Genomic DNA, 19,358 nt, shown 5'->3' on the forward strand with positions numbered 1-19,358 from the left:
GGCCCAAAGGTAGGGGCATACAACTATGCCTTTATAGCCCTCCCCAAAAATTTTGTCCTTAACTATGCGATTCATGTGTCTTAGCTTTCCACTAATTAATGTCATTGTGCCAGTGAAGGTACCCTGTATACTAAAAGCTGGAGCTGACTGGCCAAAAACTAAATGACAGAACCTTATTGTTTAACTTATCATTTTTAGCACAAATTAAAGACTATTCAGAAGGTATCAAGAATGCATTTCAGTTATTTCTCTCAATAGGGTACGTTTTGAACAGATTTACAAACATGATCCACTTTGGGATTTGGTAAGTGATAATTAACTGCAGTTCACAACATTGGTCAGCAAAGCCTTAATTGTTATACAGACTACAATGTAATTTCATGGCTAGTTTCACATACGAACATTGCATTATAACAATTTAGTAGTAAAACAATATGTTATCCATAAGCTCTGAAGCAACGATTAATTTTAAAATTTTGATTTCCTGCTAATTAGAGTTCGACAACCAAAGATAAAGGTATTGCCAATGATAGCAAGTTGACAATGGGCCAGTATTCAATGTTACTGAAAGTATGTATGAAATGATGAGACCCTCTTCAGAAAACAAACAGATTGCTGTGTTTTCAATCCAATGTATGAAGCTTTTATTTATGATCAGTTACAAGACAGGAAAGAACTTGCATTGCACAAATTACGACAAACGTCATGTTACATAACCCATTGCACTGGCATCAAATTTAATGCCACAGGAAAACAAAACCCAGGATTCACAACCTGCGCTGTTTGCAATGAAAGCAAGATCCCTTCTAACATGTATCCCATAAAATGTAATTGTGCAAGCACTACTGTTCAGAAAAGTATTTTTATTTGAGCTTTGCCTGGGTTCTCTATTTATTAATATTTAACATCAGAAACTGAAGATGTAGATTCCTAACACAGTAGAAAATTAAGGCAATTTAAAGAGCAAGGGCAAAGAAAACAAAACAGAGTATGCTTCTTGCTTGTTCCTCTCTGTCACATGTTTCATCAGGCTGCCTGCAATGCATATTTGTTGTTCAATTTCTGCAGATTATTAAATTCAAAAAGATTTTAAGTTGCGCAAATTTTTAAAATAAATGATACAATGAATTTCTGTAATTTCACTTTCTAACATTCATCCACTTGGATGATTAGATTCCTTACAGCATGGAAACAGGCCTTCAGCCCAAAAAGTCCACATCGACCCTACGAAGAGTAACCCACCCAGACCCCGTATTTACCCCTGACTGCTGCACCTAACACTATGGGCAATTTAGCATGGCCAATTCACCAAACATGCTTTTTTTTTCTTCAATTAGAATATGTTAACAAGTGAAAAAAGTCTCAGTACAGTTTACTGATGCTCAGACATTTTAGAAATAATGTATGCCATACTTATACTCCATATTCTTAATTCAGCTTGGAGCAACAAACCTCCAACTAAAAATGTCAAGTTCAGCTCAGAATTAAAAACTAAAGAGTGAAATATTGCCAAAGGGATCAGTTCATTTAAAGAAGTGAAAATTATATCACATCAGTAGCAATAAATTTGGAGAAAGACTTGAAAAGTTGCAATCAGCCAAGTCTTCACTTTGATGGAGGAAGAGGATGATCAGGTTTGACTGTCAAAGTGTTATGTCAACATTGGAATATCTGCCCAGCCAATAAACTCCAATGGGATATTTCTCTTTCCTTGGAGACTAACAAGGAGCAACTTTAGCAGAAAGATGTTCATTTCTACAATTGATGCACTGAGGAAACACCAACACATAAATTGGGCAAGCAATGCAATTTAGGAATGGCTCCATCAGTGCTACCACTTTTGTCCTAGACTTGCTATAGTGTTCCAGCAAGACTCGATTTAAGCTGGAGAAACAGTACCTCATTTTTTGCTGAGGCACTAAACGGACTCCAGAACTTAACATTCAGTTGAACAATTTCAAGCCATGAACTGTCCCTCATTTTGATTACCTCCACTTTCCTTGATTTCATTTCTTGTTTGCAAGAGTTTCTCTCAGCTGAATTGACATATTTTCTGCCATGATTAGAGTGGTGCTGGAAAAGCACAGCAGATCAGGCAGCATCCGAGGAGCGGGAAAATCGTCGCTTTGGGCAAAAGCACCTGCTGTGCTTTTCCACCACTACTCTAATTTTGATTCTAATCTCCAGCATCTGCAGTACCCACTTCCGCCTATATTTTCTGCCATAAACACCTTCTTTAATGCCGTTCTTTTGCCTTTTGCCCTGAGCACCATCACAATTTGTTTCAATTATATCCCCAATCTCTTTTTCACAGCGTAAAAGCAGTTTTCCAGCTCCCTCCAATTCAAAAGAATGTGATATACTCGAAATGTTAATTCAGTTTCTTTCTCCATACATGCTGCCAGAATACAGTTTCTTGAGCACTTTCTCCTTAAAATATATCTTCTCCATCCAGCTTATGACTGCCTTTCCTGAAATTTAATTATGTAGCTCAGTCATTATTTTGCAAACTATTACCCCTGTAAGCACCTTGGAATTTTTGAATTCTCAAAGGTGTCACATAAAACGCCAATTGTGCTGCTGTTCTACAGAGTTAAAATGAACAATGGAAATTTGAGATACATACAACTCACCTGAACATCAGACCAAAACATTCACCAGCATTACTCTTGATTTATAAATTCTCTACTTTGTCTTCAAATATCTCAGTAGCATTAGCATGCCAGCAACATGTCATACTTTCATAAAATTTTAAACATAGCACAACATCCCATGGCATTTCACAGCAGCAAATTCAAAGAAAATTTAATATTAAGTCACCTGAAGTCACCTACAGGAACAGGTAACCAGAAGTTTGGTCAAAAAATGTAAAACTCCCAAGAAGTATTTCAAACTAACTTAAGAGAAATAGTGACATAAAGAACTTTTGAGAAGGAATTCCAAAGCTTTGAGCATTTGGATCTGAAGGCAAGCCACCAATGTTATAGTGATTAAAAATCAGTCACGGTCAAAAGGCCAGAATAAGAAGAATTAAAAAATCTTTCAGAGGGTATAGAGGTGGAGGAGTCAGACTGCCAAATACCTCTGTGGCTCTGAAAATGTAGCTTTACATGTGTACAGTCCTGCTCCTTCATAATAAATTTGTATTGGAGAATTTTGAAGAACAATTTAAACAACGTGACTTGAGTTTTATGGACTGTCTTTTTTTACATTCTCTCACTCATCTGCCCATCCTTCTTTCCAAATTTTCATTTTGTTTTCTGCATATTATTTAAATCTTATTAAATTAAAATCTATATCCTGTTTCACACTTCCTTAGTGAGAATTGTTTCAGCAGGAATTCTTCAATCATACTTGGTGAAGAGAGATTTGTTTCACAGACTAGGGGATGGCACGGTGACTCAATGGTCAGCACTGTTGCCTCACAGCGCCAGGGACCCGTGTTCGATTCCACCCTTGGTGACTCACTGCTTAGAGTTTGCACATTTTCCCCATGACTGTGTGGGTTAGCTCTGGGTGCTCCGGTTTCCTTCCACAATCCAAAGGTTAAGTGGACTGGCTGTGCTAAATTGCCCCACATTGTCTAGGGAGATACACGCTGGATAGGTTAGCCATGGTAAAAGTGGGATTAGAGGGATAGAGTCGGGTTCTAAGCCTAGCTAGAATGTTCTTTGGAGGGTCAGTATAGGTTTGATGGGCTGAATGGTCTCTTTCTGTGCTGTAGGGATGCTATGATTCTGCCTGCTCTCAAACATACCACAGGTTCCTTGTGGAAGATGCTGCATTTGCTCCGACAACTGGTGTCACAATCCACCATTGAAAAGCCTACAAAAACATCTGAGCAGCTGGGAGCATAGTGAACAGCAGGCACCTTTCCTTAACTGATCATTGCCAATCTTCTGACCATGCCAAAATATAAAACAATAATACTATGGTGTGATTCAATAACTTCTTTTATTATCAAACATTTGCCAACACAATAAACGTAACTAAGACAGTTTCAACAGCTCATAATGTGCTTGGAGTTTTGTACCTGCATGAATAGGTAGGCTCTCCAATTTGGAAAACACGCCCACACAGCTGAGATGACTTATTTGCCTTTTCAAGTTTTGTTATTCCCACAGCTGGATCCTCTCCACACAGGTACCATTCCATTGGCCCCAATAAAATATGCTGTGCCAACATTTCTTCATTAAGTGGATTAGGGTTAGAGCCTCTACAGTAAATCTTTGGTACGTAATCAGCAAGATGCTGGTACACATCTCTGGTCAAATCTGTTGCTTGAAGCCAGTTCTAAGAAAGATGACAATGGCACACATTAATATCAATAACAAGACACTAATATTTAAAACAAATATACATACACTAAATTGTAATGTGTGAAATTGGCTCTTAGCAATTTCATTAGTTGTGCAGCAAGCTAGCTATATCAGGCATAAAAGGTCAAATATTCATTGTAAACTTCACATTCGTTACATTTTTCTGAGGCAATCAACCAAATTTTGTCAAGCATGATAGATAGTTGTTGTGGTTCTGTTTGCCGAACTGGGAATTTGTGTTGCAGACATTTCGTTCCCGTCTCGGTGACAACCTCAGTGCTTGGGAGCCTCCTGTGAAGCACTTCGGTGATCTTTCCTCCGGCATTTGTAGTGGTTTGAATCTGCCGCTTCCGGTTGTCAGTTCCAGCTGTCTGTTGCAGTGGTCGGTGTATTGGGTCCAGATCGATGTGCACATTGATTGAATCTGTGGATAAGTGCCATGCCTCGAGAAATTCCCTGGCTGTTCTCGGTTTGACTTGTCCTATAATAGTAATGTTGTCCCAGTCGAATTCATGTTGCTTGTCATCTGCGTGTGTGGCTACTAAGGATAGCTGGTCGTGTCATTTTGGGGGTAGTTGGTGTTCATGCATGCGGATCGTTAGCTGTCTTCTTGTTTGTCTTATGTAGTGTTTTGTGCAGTCCTTGCATGGGATTTTGTACACGACATTGGTTTTGCTCATGCTGGGTATCGGGTCCTTCGTTCTGGTGAGTTACTGTCTGAGAGTGGCTGTTGGTTTGTGTGCTGTTATGAGTCCTAGTGGTCGCAGTAGTCTGGCTGTCAGTTCAGAAATGCTCTTGATGTATGGTAATGTGGCTAGTCCTTTGGGTTGCGGCATGTCCTCGTTCCCAGCTCAGCGAACAGAACCACAACAACGAGCACCCGAGCTACAAATCTTCTCCCAAACTTGGATGATAGATAGTGCAAGGAAGCCAACAAAGTTCATGGCTGCAATCAGAATAGCAAACTAGATCATGGATTGTATTTGCCTCATTTGTGGTCTGTTAAGTCCTTGAAACATCCTTCCAAGTTAAATGTGCAATACAAACCATACACTTGTTCAGTTGGTGGTCACTTGGTCTTGCACCAAAGCACGAGTCCAAATCCAAGGAGGTTATTGAGATATTAAAGAATTAATTTGGTCTGATCACCTGCAGGAAATTGGATGTCCTGACGCAAGGTTGGTTGCCTCTAATTGAAAGATAGATTGTAGAAATTTACATCATCATCTCCTACATTTACATGGCTATTTCCTTGCCATTGAGAGCAATTTACATTGTCATCATCTCCTATTCAGAAATCAATAAGAACATGAGAGTTGGAATTCTGACAACCATCTGGAGTTAAAGAAAACAATTCACACCAGATCTGGACATTAAGGGATGATTTGCATTACACTGTTTCTGGAGATGATATGGTCACTGCATAGTGTCTTGAGTGGCATGTGACTGAGAGGGTGTGGCTGAGGGTTGTCTTCAGTGGCACATGACTGTGAGGGAATGACTGGGGTTGTCTTGTGGGCATTACTGTCTGTGATGTAAATATTTTGTATGAAGGAAGGGCTGCTTTCCTTGTTCACAGAACTTCCCTGGACATGCTTCATGAGCATGGCGAAGCATGTTCAGGGTTTCTCCAAAGTTTGTATTGTACTGCACTTAATAAATTTTGCTTATTCACAAAAGTTAGCATTTGCAGTTACATCAAGTGTGCAAGAACCTCAGGAAAAAGAACATGACAGTTATGACAAGTCAACAAAGACATATTTGTGTAGTGCATTTCTTGTTAATCCAGAAATGTCATGGTGCTGCAGCCAATTTACAAACTGTAAAATTTTTTAAAATAGCAAAAATTAATTGCATACCTACTGATTAAAATGTAAAAGCTGACCAACGCACACAAACAAAAGAACCCAATGAATAAATTTCAACTATAGAGCTTAGAAGGATGAGAGGGGATCTAACTGAAACTTAGAGAATACTGATGGGCTTGGACAGAGTGGATTTTGGGAAGATCTTTCTATTGGTAGGACAGACCAGGTCCCAAGGGCAAAGCCTCAGAGTAAGGAGAACAGAGAGAAGTAGAAACTTCTTCAGTCAGAGTGTGGCAAATCTCTGGAATTCACTGCCACAGAAGGCTGGTGGAGGTCTGGTCACTGAGTATATTTAAGATGGATATAGATAGTTTTTTTTAATGGTAAAGGGGATGAAGGATTACGTGGAGAAAACGAGAAAATCGGGTTGAGAAACTTATCAACTATGACTGAATGGCAGAACAGGCTCAGGGGTTTGAATGGCCGAATTTCTGCTCCTATATCTTATGGTCCAAGTGCCTCCATAGCACTATATTCAACGTCAGCATTTATTATCTGCTCAATTTCCACAAGACATTTGACTTAATATGGTGCCATATCAGAAGTAGGGTAGCTGATGAGCTCAGTTGGCTGGACGGCTGGTTTGCAATGCATAATTGAGTAATTTTCCGGTTGCAAGATGGAATGAATTGGGTGTGCGCATAGGGATCAGTGCTGGGACCTCAACATTTTATTAATTTATGTACATAACTGAGATGAAGGGATCAAACGTGTGGTTTATAAATTTGCTGACAATTCAAATGAAAGTAGAAACTAAGTTGTCAAGAGGACAATCACATCCCTCTGTAGCATCCTTCAGAGACTGGACAAACATGTGGCAGAGTTTAACGTGGGAAAGTTGCGAAATTGTCCATTTTGGCAGGATGAATTGAAAAAGCAAATAATCAATATGGTAAGACACTGCAAAGCAGAATAATGCCTGATATGTAGCCTCAAGTAGTTAGGAAAGCTGGTGGAATGTTACTTTTTATTGCAAGCTGACTTGAAGACAAAATTACAAAGCTGTGCTTTAATTATACAAGGCATGAGTGAGACCACTAACTATCGTGTATGGCACTGCTCCCCTTATTTAAGGGAGGATGTAAATATGTTGGAAGCAGTTGAGGGGATTTACTCAACTAATACCTGGAATAGACAGGTTGCCTTATGAGCAATGACTGGGCAGGCTGGACTAGGTTCAAGTTTAGAAGAATAAGAAGTGGACTTAATTGAAACATACACGGTCCTGAAGGGTCTTGACCAGTGCTGAAGGAAATGTAACCTTTCCTGAGAAAATTTAAAATTCAGGTTGCCCAGTTTAAGACAAAGAAAAAGAAAGATACTCTCTCAGAATTGGGAGTCTTTTGAACTCTCCTTGACAATGCAGTGGAAATAGTCTTTGAATATTTTTATGGCAGGAGAAGATAGTTTCTTTATAAGTAAGGGTATGAAAGGCTCCTGGGAATGGAGCATTTAGATTATTCATGATCTCATTGAACAGCACAGCATACTTGAGGGACCAAGTAACAGGCTCCAAAACCACAAGTTCCTATGCACCAGGAATGGGGCTTGAATCAACTATTTCATTCAGGCACAGGATGTTATCAGTGATCCATTTCCACATCTGTAGACATTCACTGGGACCTTACTTTAATGCAATCCATGGGTCCACATTCTGAGACTGCTTGATAGTTGATTGTACATTACATTAAGATTCTTCCAAAAATGCCAAACCAATAGCCAGAGTAATAAAAACAAAATAAAGACTAGTATCCAGCTCATGATAATACTGGACAAGTCTGATCACAGAGTGAGATCCACCTTGATAGACCAAATTTTGTTTTTCTTTACTAAGGAGCTCAGTCACTGAATATATACGCAAGGTCGTCAACATGCTTTTACCAAGACCATAAAAGTTTACCATGACTAGTGAAAAGCATAAATCATATTACACTAGACAAGAAATATTGGAATGATATTAGAAACTATTCATCTCTTTCATCTCAACAGTACCATTATAGACATTTAAACCGCACTGAAGAGTAATCCTATTCTCTATGCCTCCAGGTGGGTACAATTACAACATTTCAAAGACATTTGGATATGAATGGTTTAGAGAGAAATAGGGTAAATGCAGGCAAATGGAACTAGTTCAGTTTAGGAAATCTGGTCGACATGGGCGAGTTGGAACATAGGGTCAGTTTCTGTACTGTGTGACTCTATCCAACTCCTCAACATGTTTCTCCAGTTCTCTTGGTCTTTAAATCAAAGGAAGAATTGATTCAGCAAGCTCCTTTCTTTATGAAATGGATGCCAATATTTATAATTATCTTCTTTGGTCTGCATAATGATTTTCAGGTTTCGAAAAACATTTCTCTTTTATGACTCAGTTCATATGGTTTTGCAACGATTGTTGCATGGACATTTGTGTACGTTTGAACAAAATTTGTACAGAGAAAACAGGTGCCTTAATTTGTCACATGGCTGCTAGCTTATCGATTGGTTCCAAATCATTTGTCGGATATATATACTTCCGCAATGCTCAGGTATAATGAATGCTGTCCAGAAACACCTATCTGGTTTCCACCTTCCAATGCTGATTTGGGACCTGCTTCCTTACCTGGTGATAGAAGTTATGGTGCCGTGGTCCAGACATGCCAAAGCTATTTTGAATGAGAGTTGGTGAAAGGTGGAAGTATGATCTCACAGAGATGAAAGTTGGTAATATCAGTCATGAGTAACACACGGGAGTTTGTAAAACAGCACAAGGTTGAAGAAAATACTTTAGGTGCAAAATTTCTCGGTAAAGCTGAGTGAGCAGCCAGAGATAGAAATTCAATGAGAAACTCTTTGGTATATCCAAATTGACGATTCTGGTCTGCTTGAGGTTCAAACCTGCTTAGGCAGTTTCAATATAGATACAACATTTACAACTAGCCAGCAATGTGAAAAATTCCTACATATGTCCTGTACACAAAGCAGGGCAAATCAAAACTAGTCAATTACTAATCAGTCGATCTACTCTCAATGATCAGCAAGATTATGGAGGGGGTTGTTGACAGAGTGATGCTATCAAGAGGGACTGACTCAGCAATAACCTACTACCAAAGTGCCTCTAAGCTATGCAATTGCCAAGAACATTCACACGGACTTTGGGTTCCAGAAGGTAATGCCATGCAGGGATCTGAGGTCTGTGTTACAGATCACCGAAAAATCGAAATAAACATAACTGTTTGCTCATGCCCAATTTTAGTTCCACCAGGACCAATAAGCTCCTGATCTTCCTTCATCATTCATCGAAGCATGGACAAAAGACCCAACTCTAACTCTAGAAGGGAAGTCACAATGATTGCCGTTGACATCAGGCAGCATTTGACCAAGTTTGGTGACGGACAACGATTTCAGATACATGGGTGCACCACCACCTCCAACTTCTTCTTGAAACCACATACTATTCAGACTCAGACATATAATTGCTGCTCCGTTACCATCTCTGGGTCTAAACTCTGCAATTCCCTACACTCAAAGGCTCAAGCTATTTCAGAATACAGCTCACCACCACTTTCTCAAGTTTAATTAGCCATCCATTTCCCATGACAAAATGAAAATGAATAAATTTCTGCCTTCTGACTTGAATTTGATTCAAAAGGTTGTGAAGAATTAAGCCCACATACATAATTGGCCAAGTGCAAAAAGTGACATGATGTATAACTTCACTGAGGAGTCCCACGCAAATGATGAAATCTAAAGAACATCCAACGTTAATGTAAATTAGTGGTGAGGTAGTTAAGACCATAAGACATAGGAGTGGAAGTAAGGCCATTCGGCCCATCGAGTCCACTCCGCCATTCAATCATGGCTGATGGGCATTTCAACTCCACTTACCCACATTCTCCCCATAGCCCTTAATCCCTCGATTAGGAGGCAAGCCACAGGATTAGGAGACAAGCCATTGCTTAAAATTAGAGACAAACGAATCGAAAAAAAATTCTGTAAGTGAAATCACATTACGAAGACAGTGAAAAATGACATGGCCAACTGTATTAATACAGTCAAAAGGAACAAAGCTTCCATAGTAACACAAATAGGTGTTGCTGAATTGACTCAATATTGTGGACTAAATGAAAGTTGGACTGCAAGAATTCAAACAAAAAGGTTAGGTGACACCAATGATCTCAAGAGACATTTGAGAACAGGTTCAGGTTCAGACATACTCCTCACTTTGTTCTGCAGTCAGGCCAGGTTCCAATTCGGGTCTGACATCAGAATTCGTACATATCATTGCAATACAGGTTTTTGAACAGAAACGTCAGCTTGGCTCATAATTAACACACATCAGATTCAGCTGATTATAGATCCGAACTCCTCTCCACAGTTTGAGAACTTTACTTAAGCTGAAAATGACAGGTTTATTTGAAATAGTCGGCCTAATGAGACAGCTGAAAATGTGTTGCTGGTTAAAGCACAGCAGGTTAGGCAGCATCCAAGGAATAGGAAAGTCGACGTTTCGGGCATAAGCCCTTCATCAGGAATGAGACATCCGAGTACCAAGCATACTCACAGAGATATTAGCATGCATTTCGCCTTCATTTTAGAGAATAAAACTGGAACATATAGTGAGCCTTAGAAACTGTGCCTACTAAGGTCTTCAGTAGAGTTGAAAGATTTCTCAAGCCTCATGAAATCAGAGATTTAATCTGAAGAAAGGTCGACTGCTTGCTTCAGGACATGGCTGCCTAAGTCTTCAAAAACTTAGCAGTCCAAGCTGAAACTAGTCATCCTTCATGACCGTAGGTTACAGCTATTCTGCCTTTGGAATGCCTATACTTGGTAATTTGCAAACCAAATTACAGCAGGCCCAAATTTAATCACAAATACTGTACAAACAACCTCTGGAGAAACTACATTTTATTACAATTAGGCCTAAGGCACCAGCTTTTAACATGTACTTGAATTTCCACCTGACTATTTTTGTAGGTTTTCCATGCAGTTTTTCAAATACCCCCCCTCAAAATGGTTTTGATGAGATAGTTATGTGATGGGTAATAATGGACATTTCAGGAAACAATTTTTGAGTATAAATTCTAAGAAAAGTGCCCAGGTTGTTTTGGATTCCTTCACATGCATAACTGAAATCAGCCATTCTGTTGTTGCTGCTACTCCACTGACTTTCCAACTATTTCTCACAGACTGTGACCAACAATACCCCAATCCTAGGAGCCCTAAATTCCTGGAAGTCCCCTATCTATCATCTGTTGTTCCTGGAAGCTCTAATCTTCTCATTCATTAAATCCATCCCACATAGATCGTCCTAAATGACTGACCCCAAGGATAGGGAGCAATGCACTGTCAGAGACACTGTTCCTCAGATGACACCTCAAACTAGATTCTGTATGCTCTTCCATGTTTTAGAGAAGTTTCCCCAAGGCTGTATTCTGGTGCAGTGAATTTCTCCCTAGCTCTTGGCGAACAATAATGAAAGTGTGCAGCTGAAACAACATTCAAGAAGCCTGACAACATCCAGGACAAAGCATAAACTTTCACTTCTTCCACTACTGATGCTTAGTAGCAGCGGTGTTGTAGGGTCATACAACACAGAAACAGACCTTCCAATCAAATTCATCCATGTTGACCAAGTTTCCCAAACTAAACTAGTCGCATTTGCCTGGGTTTGGCCCATATCTTTCTAAACTTTCCTGCTCATGTACCTGTCCAAATATCTTTTAAACATTGTAATGGGCCTCCAGATACCACTTCCTCTGGCAGTTCATTCAACATACAATAGCATCTACAATCTACAAGATATGCAACAGAATATCACGAAGGTTCCTTAGCCAGCGCTTTCCAAACCCATGGCCACTGTTAGGAGCACAAGGGCCGTGGTTACATGGGAACTCTGTCATCTCCATTCCCTTCAACGTTGCTTCCCATCCTGACTTGGAGTGTTCTGGTTACGAAGAGAGATCGGATAGACTGGGGCTGTTTTCCTTGGAGCAAAAGAGACTGAGGGGGGACATTACTGAGATATATAAAATTATGAGGGGCATATACAGGGTGGACTTTATCTCTTGTTGACAGGTGAGAGATGAGGAAGCACAGATTTAAGGTAAAGGGCAGGAGGTTTAGAAGTACCGTTGTGCTACTGAGACTTTATAAAGCTCTGGTTAGGCCCCATTTGGAGTACTGTGTCCAGTTTTGGTCCCCATATCTCAGGAAGGACATACTGGCACTGGGACGTGTCCAGCGGAGATTCACACGGATGATCCCTGGAATGGTTGGTCTAACATACGAGGAATGGCTGAGGATCCTGGGATTGTATTCATTGGAGTTTATAAGATTAAGGGGAAACTTAATAGAAACTTACAAGATAATACAAGGCTTGGAAAGGGTGGACGCTAGGAATTTTTTTCCGTTAGGCAAGGAGACTAGGACCCGTGGACACAGCCTTAAAATTAGAGGGGGTCAATTCAGAACAGAAATACGGAGACATTTCTTCAGCCAGAGAGTGGTGGGCCTGTGGAATTCATTGCCGCAGTGTGCAGTGGAGGCCATGACGCTAAATTTCTTCAAGGCAGAGATTGATAGATTCTTGATGTCTCAAGGAATTAAGGGCTACTGGGAGAATGCGGGTAAGTGGAATTGAAATGCCCATCAGTCATGATTGACTCGATGGGCCGAATGGCCTTACTTCCACTCCTATGTCTTATGGTCTAAGGGACATGGAGAAAATATTTTCACATACAGGGTGGTGCGAATCGGTAACAGACTGCCTGTAAGGGTGATAGAGGTAGAAACCCCAAAACATTTAAGTAGTATTTAGATGCTCATTTATGATGCTAAAGCATACAAGGCTATGGTAATAGTGAGGACCGTAGATGCTGGAAAGTCAAGGTCAATAAAATGTGTAGCTGGAAAAAGCACAGTGGATCAAGCAGCATCAAAGGAGTAGGAGAGTCTATGTTTTGTGCAGGACCCTTCATCAAGGTTAGGAACGAAGACTGAGAAATAGGTAGCAGTATGGGCATGAGGCTGGGGTAAAGGTAGGCTGAATTGCAATAGGCAACGGGGTAAGGGGGAGGTGTGGTGGTAGGTCTTGCATCTCTTGTGGTCGCAGGGAAAGGTGCCAGGTGTGGAAGAGAAGTTGGTGGGGAGTGTGGACTTCGAGAGGGAGTCACAGAGGGAATGGTCCCGACGGAAAGCAGTTGGGATGAGGAATGAAATAACCTTTTGGTGGTGGCGTCAGACTGCAGGTTTGCAGGTCTGAGAAAGCAAGGCCCTGAGGTGGGGCAGGGTTGACTGGAGTGAGAGAAGATGGCAGCGCATGGCTGCAAGCGTGGGGCTGAGGATACATAGGGAGAACCATTTCTGGAGGCTTTGAAAGTGCTGTAGGTAGGGGTTGTCACGGTCTATGGGCCAACTTCTGGAAAATGGGATGAAAATAGCTAGGTTTTTAATTTTAATCTGTGCAGATTTGATGAGCAAAGGGCCGTTCTCTGCCTGAAGACCTTTACAGCTTGAAATTATCATCGTTTCAGTGTCACTGGATTTAATTCCTGGAACTCTCTGCCTAACAGTATTTTGGGAACATCTACACAAAACAGACAAGAAAGCACCTCATCATCACCATTTCAAGAGCAATCTGGGATAAATACGAAGTACTGGCTCAGGGATTCAGTGCTGTGTGCAACTGACAATCATGTTCCCTTAATGCAATACTTCAAAAATTGGCCACACCATGCTTTGACATCCTGAGGTTATTTTTCTTTGAGGTGGCACTACTTATGTAGTTGGCAGGTTAGCACCATTTCCTGACCAACATTTATCCTTCAACTAATTGAATCAAATTGACTATTTTACCCACTCACAAATATAAGAAATCAAAATATTTATAAAGCATTTCTAGCATCCTGGTCACATGACGTCTTTCATTTGTGAAATGTTTTATTGTTGGGAAAAATGACACCCCTGAAACACCTTTTATGTAATACAGACAGATTAAATATCTTGGCACGTCCACAAGGCTTTAAATCCTCTTCAAATAGCAATATAACTTACCTGAATGAAAAGAAACACTCCACAACTGAAACATTTATGTATAATAGTAACAGACTACCGAATGGCTATATCTGAGACATCTGGAGTGTGGCCAATTAACATTTAACGGCCAATGAACATTTTAACTGCTTAGGCTCGTTTTCTGTCGCCAATTGGCTCCTCTGAATCCGGATTCGGGATAATTAATTATTAGCCACATCTCATGACAGTGGATGTTAAAGAATTTGTTTCTGATGAGATTGTAACTTCACATCAACAGCAGGAAGTGCTGAGTCCGCTAAGTTAACAACATAAATGGACCTTCAAATCTAAAACAAGTGACGGGAGGGAGAAATAAAAACGATCATCTTCAGGTTTCGTACAGAACCCTATAAGAGCTTGTCCTTTCACCTGATCGGTGGGACACCATGTCTCAGCAGTTCGGAGGACACCACCGCAGGCCTGGGAGAGGTCTTTACATAGCAACAACCTGACGGTTTGAGAAAGGCAAACTGCTGCCTGAGCGGAGAACAAACCAGACTGAGCAACGCTTCCCAACACTATTTGTTAGCAAAAGATTAACAAGGGTACAGTGTATTTCATACCAAGGCGATGTCCTTCGCCGAACAGTCCATTAAAAACTTCGGGATGGCCGGAACCTCTTCCGACTCCGTGGCCGCCATCTTGGATTTCTAGGCCCAAGAAAGGAGCAGATCTCCAACCGGAAATGATCGTCACCAAGGCCAAACATCCGCTCTCCTTAGACATGGGCTCCCCAGTCAATAGTACCCTATTGTAATTTCAACACCAACCATCAGACAAACCGACTTTGTTTGTGACTGAAAAGTTTTTGCAAACGTTTTAACTGCTAAAAGAGTCAACTTGTTGACCAATTTATATGTGACTAAATTTAATTTCTGCACCCCCCCCAAAAAAAAAGTTTGATATGAACACAAAAGCAAAGTACTGCAAATTCTGGAAATCTGAACTAAAAACAGACAATACCAGCCTGTGGCTTTCAACAAATACTAGAAATCTAGACTCAAAATAGAAAATGCTCTCATATTCACCCTAAAGATACCCCCACAGATGCTGTGTCTTGTTTAGAGTATTTCCAGAATTTTCTGTTAACATTATCTTGATTAGATGATATTTTTATAATCATCTTTCTTATAGTTGTCCTGTTTTTGTTTGATCCTGAATAAAATGTGCACGTTATTGCACTGACTATTCAGAAATATCAAAACATAAACCAAATCCTATGTCAGCTGACCATACCTTCAGTGTTCTAAATTCTGAGGAAGCCACTGATCTGAAATGTTAACTCTGCTTTCTCTCCACATATGCTGCCAGACCCCTAGGTTTCTCCGGTATTTTCTATTTTTGTTTCATATTTCTAGCATCCCTAGTTTGTTTTGTTATATTAACTTTAGTATTATTGCATTACCAAAGCAAAAAGTTCATGAATTCCCTAAATCCTAACTTTAATGCAACAGTACCTACATGCTGCAATTGCTCTGCAACAGCATGATTATGTAAGTAGTGGAGGAGAGAACCAATCTCAATAGCCGTGCCCTCTAATGTTGAGCAAGCTGTAAACCAAAGGAGGCTTATCAAGTGAGGCGTGCTGCTCCAGACAGACTTTCAATCCTAAGGTGGAAACATGCCTCAGACTTGGAATAACATATCAATATTGGTATGGTGACCATAAAACTACTAGATTGATGTTAATAGTTGTCTGGTTTAGAATTCCAGATCCACAACAATCTCATCGACTCAACCTCCCTCTGAAATGGCAAGAAAACCATTCACTTGTATTCCAGAACATGACTTGTATTCCTTGAATTCACAACCACCTGATGAAGGAGCAGCAGTCTAAAAGCTAGTGTTTCCAAATAAACCTGTTGGACTTTGTACACCCCAGTCCAATACCTGTACCTCCAAATCACGTATTCGAGAAGGCAGCTCATCATCATCCTCTCACTAGTAATTGGGTGGATTGTGGATGATAGTATAACCATTGCATTTTTTTTTCTTTCCCTTGTCCCAAACCACCAGCTGAATTGGTGCCCAATTACCAGTTCCAAGACCTACAGAAAACTGGAGCTGTCTGGAGAGCTCAGAGCAAAGGCAGATAGCAATCTGACAGAGCCTGCACATGCTTGCAGAAGAAAGGAGGCATTGCCTTGGAGGACCAGCAGTGTCAATATATATAAAGGTGACAAAGCAGCCAACCTGAGAGATAATCCACTCAATTTATTTCACAAATCTAATTATTGTTGTGTTGGTTCTTCTCAACAATGCATCCAAGTACTTTCCAAAGTTCCAAAAACAATTGTAGCCTCAGCTGTAATCTGTATAAGGTTAAGAGTATTTGTTTCAAATTGCAGTCAAATATCGTTCCCATTCTTATAAATGTGGCCTCAGGTGTAATTTCCACAAGGTTAAAATAATATGTTTCAACTTATAATCAAATAGCCTTGAAACATATCCTTCAGCATGATTGGCCAGTCTGATAATAGTTTCAGAATGATTAGAAACTGCACTGGACAAATGAAAATGAGATTCATCATGAAATCATAGAATTCTACAACACAGAAAGAGACCATTTATCTCATTGTAGCTATGTCAATTATTTGTAAGAGCTACTCATTCAGTCCGACTGCTTGCTCTTTCCCATAATCCTATAATTTTGGCCCTTTGAATACTTACCTAATTCTTTTTTGATGTTGCCATGGAATCTGCTTCCAAGACCCTTTCAGGTAGCACATTACAGATTATAATTAAACATAATACAAAATAATTACCTCAACTCTGGTTTTTTTCTTAGAATTTTGTTAAACTCATATCCCGAATTATTGACCTTTCTGAGGAGAAAGCAGATTATCCTCATTTACTCAATCAAAACGATTGCAAACCTCATCTTCTCTGCTTGAAGGGAAACTCTCATAACTTCCGTGTGCTCTTCACAGAACTGAGGCCTTTCATTTCTGGTGATAAGATGCAGAACCATTACCTGATGCAAAAATCTCAATCAGTCTGGACCTCAAACAACAGAAGGAACATTGCAAGAAAATTAAAATTGAAGTCTCAACAATCCCATCAAGGTGAATACCTCACGGCTATCCTCTCAACCTCCAGCCATCTGAAACTATAGTCAGGCCAAACAGCACCTGATCACCTCTAAAGTCCAATAAAACAAACATTTGTGAAGAAGTCTTTGGTCTCTCTATCAGCAAATATTGACTGCTTTGATAAAAGTGACCAAAAGAGGACCTACTTGAGCAAAGGTGCAAAACATTTGCAGCCTGAAACTTTCTCAGAACTGAAGGGAAGAACAGCAATCTTTCAGGTGTCTGAAGGCAACAGTACAGCTTAAAACCCTTTATGTAAAAAATAACTAGTGAGTGAAAAGAAAGTACGAGATTCAACAACTGTCACAAGATATTTCTAGTGCAGCTACACAACTTGGTATTCCTCAAATGGGAAGAGAAGTGCATGCCAAGCAATTTCAGAAATGCTGTGTGATGATTTTATTCAACAGCAGACAAATCTGATTCCAGAATCAACAAAAAGGTCCCTCTCTGCATGCCACAAGGAAGATTATTGCAAGGTTCTTCTTCAGTTGTCCCTTCCAAGCTGCAGTGTGGTTTTCACCCCTCAAGACGAATAACAGAAATGAGCTTCATGTAGTAACAAATTAAAGAAAAATTCAATCAATAGCACCAACTGTTGTTCTTGGACTTTTTGATTACACAAAAGCCTATGACAATTAAGAATCCAAAATTGGGGTGAATATTCCAAAAAAGCTGTCGATACAAATTAGTCACCATCCTTTGCATGTCCAACAATGACATGCAAGTTTTGCTCCTTATCAGTGGAATCACCACAGACCCATCTTAGTGATGTCTGGAGCCAAGCAAGGCTGAATAATTGCATGAACATCTTCTTCATCTTCCTCACTGCTTCAATGAATCTCGTCACCAGAAAATCACCCGCTAGCATAAGGGTAATTTACAGAACAAATAGAGAAACTGCATTGACTTCAGTATAAAGCCAAAACGATTTCAACTAAAGTCATTAAGCTCAAATACACTGATGCCTGTGTGCTCACATAAAAACGAAACTCTATCCTTCTCTGAAGAAGAGAAGAAAATGGGTCTTTTCATTTATCTTGAAAACTGCATGATTTATATATATTAGCGTAACTTTTGGAAGGCAAATGTTACCAGAGAGGCAGATTAATGTAGCTTGTTCTTATGAAAGTTTTCTTTGAAATAAAATCAATTGTCAAAGTACTTGTGAAACAGTGACCTTTGTTGAGTGTTCCTCAGAAAGCAAGTTGCTGTATACCCGTCATGTGTTAATTGAAAATTGTTCTTACTGTACTGATTTATGACACATGGGTAAACATTGAAAGCATGTTTTCGATTCAGAATAATCAAAGATTGATTTTCGTTTAGAAAACCCAGAGATTGGAGGTATTTTAAATTAATTTGGAAGAGACCTGATTATGGTCAGAAACATGTTTAGCTTCTCTCCCCAGCGGAGTTCAGGACAGTTCAGGGAAAACACAGGCATCTCACTAGAAAAGTTTAATTGGTAGCTTCCAAGAAAAGTTTGTTGAGAAACCTAAAGGTTGTTAGGAGCTGAGAAGGTTTAAGCTCTCAGTTTTTTAAGTTTTTATACAAATATATTCAAAACATTCACAGGAAAGTATACTTTTAAAATTTGATATGAAGAGGTAATTTTTGTGCAATTGAATATCTGTAAGTTGATGGCCTTAGGAAACAGATTGAAACTCGGTTTGCTATGTATTTTATGATGTATCTAACCTGTCTTCTGTGTATAGACAGCTTGTTTTTTTTTAATTCTATGATTATGGAAGGAACTATTGTTAAAGAAACCCTACAGCCTTGAATGATAATGTTTCAATGACTGACCAACGCATTAACTAAAATTTTAAAAGGTTATGATCAATCAGACACTTTTATTCTGAGATCTGACTTGTCCCGTTGTATCATCAGCCGGGAAAGCTAAGTTCTATTCTGACCAGCTTTCACAGCGCAACACATCCCTGCCATCAATTAAGGTCAACAAATAAATCTTGGAAAAACTAACCAGTGTTTATACCATGAGTGACTCCTCTTGACAAAGA

General features: G+C 39.7%; 1 protein-coding gene across 2 annotated transcripts in view; it reads right to left on the reverse strand.

Annotated features, from left to right (window-relative positions):
- Window positions 1–14,910, reverse strand: part of ubr2 (ubiquitin protein ligase E3 component n-recognin 2) — a 141,158-nt gene extending 126,248 nt beyond the window's left edge. For both annotated transcript variants that reach the window (XM_060831419.1, XM_060831418.1), the window contains exons 1-2: window positions 14,806–14,910; window positions 4,034–4,293 (exon numbers count right to left, since the gene is read on the reverse strand). In XM_060831419.1, coding sequence (XP_060687402.1) covers window positions 4,034–4,293; window positions 14,806–14,883 — 338 coding nt within the window. In that variant the 5' untranslated portion in view covers window positions 14,884–14,910. The remainder of the gene's footprint in view (window positions 1–4,033; window positions 4,294–14,805) is intronic.
- Window positions 14,911–19,358: the final 4,448 nt, after the last annotated feature.

Source organism: Hemiscyllium ocellatum, chromosome 10 (assembly GCF_020745735.1).
Source record: "Hemiscyllium ocellatum isolate sHemOce1 chromosome 10, sHemOce1.pat.X.cur, whole genome shotgun sequence".
Taxonomy (NCBI): domain Eukaryota; kingdom Metazoa; phylum Chordata; class Chondrichthyes; order Orectolobiformes; family Hemiscylliidae; genus Hemiscyllium; species Hemiscyllium ocellatum.